Source organism: Ammospiza caudacuta, chromosome Z (assembly GCF_027887145.1).
Source record: "Ammospiza caudacuta isolate bAmmCau1 chromosome Z, bAmmCau1.pri, whole genome shotgun sequence".
In the NCBI taxonomy this organism is placed as follows: domain Eukaryota; kingdom Metazoa; phylum Chordata; class Aves; order Passeriformes; family Passerellidae; genus Ammospiza; species Ammospiza caudacuta.
Genome location: NC_080632.1, coordinates 15,132,825 through 15,141,951, shown reverse-complemented (window position 1 = coordinate 15,141,951; position 9,127 = coordinate 15,132,825). Strand labels below are relative to the sequence as shown.

At 45.8% G+C, this 9,127-nt stretch overlaps 1 protein-coding gene across 2 annotated transcripts in view; it reads left to right on the top strand.

The window, feature by feature from the left end:
* Window positions 1-3,206: 3,206 nt before the first annotated feature.
* The window catches only part of KCNN2 (potassium calcium-activated channel subfamily N member 2), a 68,478-nt gene continuing 62,557 nt past the window's right edge, over window positions 3,207-9,127 (top strand). For both annotated transcript variants that reach the window (XM_058823966.1, XM_058823967.1), the window contains exons 1-3: window positions 3,207-3,228; window positions 3,471-4,645; window positions 4,819-4,914. In XM_058823966.1, the coding sequence (XP_058679949.1) occupies window positions 3,207-3,228; window positions 3,471-4,645; window positions 4,819-4,914 (1,293 nt within the window). The remainder of the gene's footprint in view (window positions 3,229-3,470; window positions 4,646-4,818; window positions 4,915-9,127) is intronic.

Below are 9,127 nucleotides of genomic sequence, written 5' to 3'. Positions count from 1 at the left end.
TTTTTATCGTGACTCTGCCTTCACTGAATGACACCTTTCAGCCTAATATTGAGCTCTGCAATGCCAGGTTAGTTTTTTTTTTTTTTTTTTTTTGTCATTGGACAAGGCTTTTTCCTTTGCTGCCTTCTTAAAAACTCTAGATGTTGTGCAGAATATGCTTTGAGAATGGAGTTTCCTTGGCTTTTCTTTTTTCTTTGTTTCACTTTCTTTTATTTACTGTATTTCTTTATTTTTGACCTTATTATGAGTTCAGAATTCTCAGTTATTTTTACAGGAGCTTGGCATTAGTAGGGGCAATAGGGTAACAGCCAAAGTAGCTTTCTAATATCTTTTATTGTTGTCTGTAGCTGTTGTATCTCTGTTGTATGTTGCTATGTGAGCTTTTCAAATGACCAGCTGATCCACGCCACTTCAAATATTTCATAGTGGTTTTTATCCTCCCAAAAATCTAATTTTTCTTGTGTCTGTTGTGTTTCCAGTCCTGTTGTTAATACAGTTTAGCTCAAAACTGCTTGGCAGCATTTATCTTGTTCTTGCAATTAGAGAGGTTAGGAAAAAAAAAATCTGTTTTCCAAATATCTCCATTAATCATAATTATCAAGGGAGATCTGCAGTAACTGCTTCTCTCTTTATATTAAGGTGTGCATGCACATGCATGTAGGCATACCCGTGTAAAATCAACCTTTTTGGCACAGCAGATACAGGCCTTAAGACAATCAGTAACAGCAGTTCCACCCAGTATATAATGAAAAGGCAGGAAAAACCCTGAAGTTTTATCCCAAACAGATAATGTTTCTGTTGTAGGTGTTCACCGTTGCCATGTTAGCATGATTGAGCAGTTCTGAGCTGCCACACTAATTAATGTATGGTATATGAAATAGTGTAACAATTAAGTTTGCATGAAGAATAGATTTTTTTTTCAGAAAACAAACACATCCATTCTTTAAAATTAATTTCAAAATTATTTAGCAATGGAAGATAGAACAAATAGCTAATTTCTGTTCTTCCTCATTAATCATGCCACAGCAGGGAAGGTTTATTTAGCTCTGAAAATGCAGAGGTAAAAAAGTCTTAGTTTATACCTTGAAATTGTGATAAAATATCCCAGACTGCTCAATGAGACTGAAGTGAAAACCTGGCTTATCAGTTTTCCAGCAAGCTGTGTGATGAGTATGACCTCTTGTGTTAGACATGGGAATATTCTTTTTTTTTTATTCACACAATGAACAACCAAGACAGTAGACCAAATATGTGAAAACTTGTAACAGCACTGTCCTTGCATTTCAACAAATAAACAGGATAGCAGAAGCAGAGGTATAACATTTGGGACTTGTGACTTCTATATATGAATTACAAAAATAAATGCAATCATTTCCCGACACAGCATAAAGATATCAGATATTTTAGTATAACAAGACCTTAAAAAGATTTTTTTTTTTCTTCTTCACAATTCTAATATAAGCTTCCATGATCAGAGTAGATGAAGTTACAGGACAGAGCCTTGGTGACTTCTAAATAAAACATGGAGATTTACAAATTTCTTAAAAGGCTTTTCAAGGTAAACTACGTCATGAGCATTTATATCCTGGTAAAGTGAAAGCTTAAAAGAAAGTACCTTTAAGAAAAATTAAGGACACAGAATGAACAGAAAAGGAAAGATGGAACCTTGCCTATCTAATTTTTACGTAGTTCACAAAACATGTATTTTGAAACCATGGTTCAGCAAGACTGAAGCAGAACAGTAGAAGCCCAGGTTCCCTGGGATTTTAATTTCCAAAGATTGCTGAGATTCATGTGTGTTTCAAAAAACAGGCAAAAATGGGACAAGCAAGACAGAAGTACAGCACCATGTTTTTCCAAAGAAAATGGAATATCTGAAGCTGCGCTAAACAGCCTGTTCATTCTTAAGAACAAAAGCACCTTTTATCTTGGCTGTTGGTGTTCAGGGAAATTAGTGCAATCTTGAGCATCCAGATATACTTCTGTGTAACTTAAATATGAAAGTACTTTATCATTTGTGGAATGAAGTGTGTGTAGATTTCCATTCAAAACTTGGTTGTAAGACAATTTTTTTTTATCACAAGACATTATGATTTTTTGTATCATATATATTCCCACTTATGAGTGCTTTTCAAAATAACATGCTATGTAAACATAACTGAATTTTGGTCTGTCTGTAAATAATTTATCTATACTGTAACACATGATATTTACCACATTAGTGAGGGTTGTTTCATTGTGGGGGTGATACATGTACTTGCTTTAAAAGCTACATATTGATTAGGAATTAACTTTAAAATTTTATAACAGAGCATATTTTAAAACGTTGCTAATGACACTGCCTCACTCATCTTTCTAACCTACAACTCATGTAAGGATTTCCAAGGAAATTGAATGTCACAGGAGACACAGAAATTATAAGGATATTATAAGGATGCGGGCTTTTATCCTAGAAAGGCTTGGTGGATTTTGTCTTTAACATTGCCGAGAAATTAAAGATGTAAGGAAGTCTTCCATGGTATCAAATATTGTCTGGGAAAAAAAAAAAAAAAAAAACCAACAAAAAAACCCCTCTCTTATAGTCTTGCCTAATTAACAGCTGACAGGAATGACACAGCTGTAACAAGGTAAACCATTTCTCATTTTCATAATTCTTTCCTTAAATAATCTTTCCTTAAATAAATGCAGAAAGCAGACTTTACCTGATGCAGACATGTCTCTGCCTAACGGAGCTGCCAGAGCAGATTACTCAGTGGGGGCTTGAGAGGCAAAGAAAGGGGAAAAGGCAAAATGGCAGCGGACAACCAACTTCAGGGCAGTGCATGACAGGGAGCCGGAGACGGAGGGGACCTACTCAGTGACACCGGTCCCGTTTCACGGTACAGCTCCTGCCGACCCGGCGGAGCAGGTCTGCAGCCCTCGAACCTCCCCCGGCTGCCGCTGGCCTCACGCCCCGGCTGCGCCTCTCCCTCCTCCGGCTGAGGGAAGAAGGAGCAGCCGGCAGAAGCCGCGCGTCCCCCCCACCCGTCCTTCGTGACAGGCCCGGGATGTGCCGGGAAGGGCTCCCCGCCCCGCGCCGCGGCCGCGGCCCCTTCCAGCCCTCCGCGGCCCGGGGCGGCGGGTGCGCAGCGAGCCCGACGCTGTGTTTTGCAGGGCGGCGGCGGCGGCGGCGCTGCTGGACAGCTCCGGAGCGCGACGCGGCGCCCATGTTCCGGAGACGGCGCAGATGTGAGTGGGGAGCCGGGGAGAGCCGCCGGGGAGAGCCGCGGCGGAGCCCCTTCGCCGACAGGCGGGGGAGATCCCGGGAGCGAGCGCGCTCCCCGCCCCCGGGAAGCCCCGGGTTTCCGCGGCGCGGGCGGGGCGGGCGGGGGGCGAGGGCAGCCCTCACCCGCGGGGGGCGGGAGGCGGGATCCCCGCGGGCGGGGGCCCCGCGCCCCCCGCTGACGGCGCGGCCGCTCCGCCCCCGCCAGGTGACGTGATGCCCGTTGTTTTGGTGCGCCCGACCAATCGGACGCGGCGGCTGGATTCTACGGGAGCCGGGATGGGCCCATCGTGGCGGCAGCAGGACGCTCCCCTGCCGACCGTCACGCATTGCGCAGGGTGCACCACCGCCCGGTCCTCCTGCGGCTTTAACGGCCCCGGCATGGACCCGCCGCGCCACTTCCCGGCGGGCTTCGGCCCCGAGCAGCAGCAGCAGCAGCAGCACCAGCAGCAGCAGCGCCCGCCGGCGCCGCCGCACTGCCAGCAGCACGGCCAGGACAAGCAGAGCCTCCAGCAGCAGCAGCAGCAGCAGCAGCAGCAGAGCCCGTGCCTCCAGTGCAACAACTGCGCCTACTACGGGGCTGCTGCGGCAGCCGCGGGGGATAACCTGCCCCTGCTGCTCCGCGCCTCCTCGCCGCTTTCGGGCGCCTTTCGGACGCACTCCTCGCCGCTGTCTTCCGCCGCCTCCTCCCGGCACGGCAGCCAGCTGAACGTCAGCGAGTTCACCCCGTCCAGCCATGCTGGCGCGTCCAGACAGCCTCACCAATATTCCCAGTACCACCAGTGCCATAGCCTGCAGCAACAGCAGGCAGCCAGCCCCAGCAGCAGTGTCAGCAGCAGCAGCACTCACCATCATCATCACCATCACCATCACCACCACCATCATCAGCAGCAGCAGCAGCGCCGGGAGAGCAACCCCTTCACCGAAATAGCCATGAGCAGCTGCAGGTACAACGGCGGCGTCATGCGGCCGCTCAGCAACCTGAGCTCGTCCCGCAGGAACCTGCACGATCTGGACTCCGAGTCGCAGCCTCTCCAGGCGCCGCTCGCCAGCCCCGCCGCCGCTGCCGCCGGCTCTGCCCCCGCCGCCGGCAGCCCCGCCGCCCCGGAGATCGTGGTCTCCAAGCCCGAACACAACAACTCCAACAACCTGGCGCTGTACAGCTCCGCCGGCCCCGGCCCCGGCCCCGGCACGGGAAGCTCCAACAACGGCGGGGGCAAGTCCAGCAAGAAGAAGAACCAGAACATCGGCTACAAGCTGGGACACCGCCGGGCTCTCTTCGAGAAGCGTAAGCGCCTGAGCGACTACGCGCTCATCTTCGGCATGTTCGGCATCGTCGTCATGGTCATCGAGACCGAACTCTCCTGGGGCGCCTACACCAAGGTATCAGCTCAGGCGGCAGCCGGTCCCTCCGCCCGCGGCCCTCGCCCCGTCCCCGTGCCGTGGTGTCCCCGCTGTCCGGTGCCGCCGGCCGCCTCCTCGGGCCGGGGTGGCGGTGGGGCGGAGCGGCCCCGCGCGTGGGTTCTCTGAGGAACGGCGGTGTCTTTCTCTTGCAGGAGTCTCTGTATTCCCTCGCTCTGAAATGCCTTATTAGCCTCTCCACGATTATCCTGCTCGGGCTCATCATCGTGTACCACGCAAGAGAAATCCAGGTAACTTTTCCTTCTGTGGGTCAGGGAGTGTGGCTGGCTTAGGTGGGGGTGCGAGGCGGTTTGTCCAGGGGAGCTGTGCTGGTAAGTACTGGGCACGTCCTACCGCTTCAGAAAGCAAGCGTGGTCTCTGCAAGGCTGCCGAAGTCGGTGAATGGACCTCAGCCCCGGAGACGGGCACCAAACGACGGGCAGAGAGCAGCCAGGAAGCTTTGCCTGCTAGGGACTGTTGTCTGCAGTTGTGCTATAGGACTGCCTAGCCTTAAGGTTATAACCTGCTTTCTAGGTGATGTGCCTGTCGTCTCCTGCAGCAGATGTGCAGCAATAGTCTTTTATTTTTCAGTGACTAAATTTCATATTGTGCGTTTTCTCTTGACAGTAAGGTTAATGGTCTTCACTGTGCAAGGTATGTAATCCTCAGTGAGCTGTCTGAAATAGGAGTGCACTCTAGGAGAGTGTTTAAAAGCAGGGGGATGATTAATATTTGACTTGTTTTATTTAATGCTGTAGTGTCTAGGAATGTGACCAGAGAAAAGTGTTAGGAAGGATAGGGCTGAAGGTAAGAGGAACATAATGGTCAAAACTATAGAATAAACCTCACAGATACTGTCGCAGGTTCTGTCCAGGTGACTTAGTCCTAATTTCAGTTGCATTTTTTTCGACGAAGAAATTAAAATGTAGCATTTCAGCTCAACCAAACGGTACAACAGACAGAATTCAAAGTTTTGAAGGGAAAAATAACCTTACTCATAGATATAGTGCGTTTGCTTTTTCAGAGACTCCTTGAGCTGAAGACTGAAATGTCAGGTTTCAAGGGCAATGAAGACTTTTCCATTGGTACCATTCAGTTAAATAAAAAGTAAAAACTTAAGCATTGTATAGTACAATTCTTCTTCTGTGCAAATGAAAGCATGTAGCTTCAACATGAAATGGTACATGGTCTACTAAGGGTAGTGTTTGCAAAGTATTATGTCATGGAAGACTTTTTGCCAAATTGAATCATGTTGTACAGTCTTTGCACATGCAAAACTTCTTCTCCTGGCTCAGAAACAGATTTTTCTGCATTAATGTCAAAGATATTAAAAGCTGTTTAATGATATTGTATTGAATAAACAAGTGTTCTGGAGAGACAGCAAATTTATAAACTACAGGACTATTGATGAACAGGTTTCTTTATCAGTATAAAAATAAATAAGTAGCACTCCTGCAGTGTGGGAGCCTTATTTGGTGTATCTTTCCATAATATTTCTTCAGGCATGAACAGCAAAGCATAAAACAAGCCCTCTCCAAATGTTTAAAATATTCTATGCATTTTTCAGAAACTTTAAATGAAGAATTTTATGGAAGATAAATAGTTGAATGAAATAGTTGAATGAAAATGAAATAGTTGTAGGTCTGTGCAGGTACCTCAGCTTATACTGAATAGTTACTCCAAGATTCAATAGTTTGTTGGGTTTTTTCAGGTAAGGATTTAAAAATTTTCACTGTCTTAGGAATCAGATCCCTTATGGATCAGAAAAGAAATATTTTTTTTAAATTGTCGTTCCATTTTGGTCGGTTTTTTAACTGATCATTTTAAAGAACTTCGTCATGTATGCAGCTTCACAGCAGGAGTTGTGCAGTCATATGGCTTAATCACAGTTAATGTAGTTTTCAGTGCTGCTGGACAGAGGACAAGTATACCTGCCTGTAAAACTGAAATACCCCATGTTTCAGAATGAGAGACACCAGAAACTGTAGTAGTCATGACAGTGCCTGGAGGAGCTGCAGCTTCAAGAGGTTCTGTCATTCACATCAAAAATGAAGAGAACTTCTCTGTTTCAAGGAGTTTGGAAGGAAAGGATGTAGCACCTTCTGTAGCTGTTAGATATCTGCTCTCTTTTGAGCACACACTTGACTTTTAAAAAATATGATGATGAAAGTGCAGGACAAAGGCTATGTCAATTCTGTGGTAATAAAATCTATGTTGCACTAGACACCTGGGGAGAAAAGGTATCTTTAAAATCCCTTGGCTAAGGACGTAATGTTCTCCGGGCAAAAGAAGATACTGTGTAACCCTGATAATGTAATGTTTTTTAAATAACCTTTAAAGTAGACTGTTTTCTGAAGGCAGATGTGTCATTAATTTAAGGAAACGTTCTGCTCTGTGCAGAAGAATGAATAAGGTCTGCAGAACAGAGCCCACAGCTGGTTGGTTGTGTCCTGGAGGATTTTTGCACCAGCTATTTGTCAGTTGTTCCCGTTGAAACATTATTTTCTGATTATTGTCTGAAACATACTTAAATATTTGTTATAGTGTAAATAAGCAGGAATTCATTGAGAGAGGAAAATTTGTTCCATTGAAGAGAAGAAGGTGGCTGTATTCGGCTTGCAGCTGTGGTGTCTTTCATACGGGAGCAAACTAACCTTTGCATGAGTGGATTTTTCTACAAAGCATGAGGCAAAGAAAAATGTCGGGAAATACAGAGCTGACAGTTTAGTGATTATTACTGAGTGCAGGATGAATACTGACTGAAAAACTACTGTTGACCTAGAATACTGGCAAGTGGAAGTCAGCTTTTTCATTCTTTTCAGTAGTCTTTGACCTTGATTTATTGGTAGGATGATCAAACAGCCATGCTGCAAGGATGTCCATGGGACAGTGCCTAGAGGCACAGCAGGTGGCTTTAGTCTTCTCTTGAAGTGACATTGCTTGTGTACTTTGTTTTGAAAAGTCAGCCAGTTAAACCAGTCTCCGGAGTTTATCTGCCCCAGACTGGCTCCTCTTTTTTTAAGGGAGTTGGGAGGGAAGTTTGTAAAGGTTTGCCAGGATTCTTCCTCAAGGCGAGAAGTGATACAGCAGCGTAAGGCGAGTGGGTGTCCGTCCGTTCCGGCGGTCAGGCCGCGGTGTGTGTGCGGTGGGGCGCCGGAGCCCCCCGGGTGCGGCCGGGGCGCCGCGGCCGCCGCCGGTTCAGCACCGCAGACAGCTCCGCGCGTCCCGCCCGCCGTCGGAACCGGGACCCGCGCGGCTGCCCCGGGGCGCGCACCAACCTCTCCAGAGGGGTGCGAACGCTGTGCTTAGGCAAGGCTAACCGCGGGCATGCTGAGCAGGCTTTGTGAAATGCTGGAACTGTTTAAGCATCTCCCACAAATACGTTTTCAGGTATGGCGCTGTACTAGCCAGACTCCAGGAGTAAAAATGTGAGCTGTTATGAATTTTAAAAAATGTGAATTAGTGTTAAAAATACAATCAAAGTCAGTTGAAAACAGTTGGGTTCAATTGTTAATTCGTAGCTTAATTTGGCATTTCCCGAAGAGAGGATAAAAATTGTGAGCAAGATTGCTTCACATCCTTCCCCCTTCTAGAAAAAGTCCTAATGAGTAACAGAGTTGGAGTTGAGGCTAGTGATAACCCCAAAATGTGTGTTCACTTTTTGCTCTATTTTTTGTTGTGCCTATAATGCTGTTAAAAACATTACACTTGGGAGATAATGAAATATGCATTGCTCCCTCTCCAGGCCTGTGTGGTTGTTGATTCAGTTCTTCAGAACAAGTGCTTTGTGTTTGAAAGATCAACAGGAAAAATGTAATTCATCATTACCCCAGCCTGGAACAGGTATTTCTCTGACTGTTACTCCAGTTGAGAGTTTGAAGAGGTGAAAGAGGGAAGAGCTAAAAAGACAACATTACCCAATTATCATAATATTTTTTGATGTATTAATTATCCACTTCATGCATAAACAGTTTGTTACTTAATACTATTTTACATAATTAAAGCAGAGGCAGTATGTAACATAATTAAAATTGCATTCTTCAGAACTTACTGTTCCATTCCACATTTCTCTAGTGGAATTCAATTCATAAATAAAATGGAATTTAAGAAAGTTTTGAGTGGCAGTTTACAAGGTAAATCTGTGGTTTTTTAAATTTTATTTTAAAATGGACCTTTCTGCCTATCTCTAGTATGGCTAGAGATAGAAATGCTTTTTAACTATGTACCTCTGAACTAGTACTGACACTTTCTTGTATTACGAAGAGCAAAAGGATTAAATCAAAAGTCTGTGAGACTGCCATTCGGAGGTCTTTAATGTCTTTTGTTGGGCATTCCACCACAGCTGAGTATCTGTTGAGAGATAGTGTTCAGTGGAAAAATATATCCACTGGAACACTTCTTTAATGCTGGACTGCTTAGTGTACCCTTTCTGTAAATAAACATACTGCCTGTCCTGAATAATAG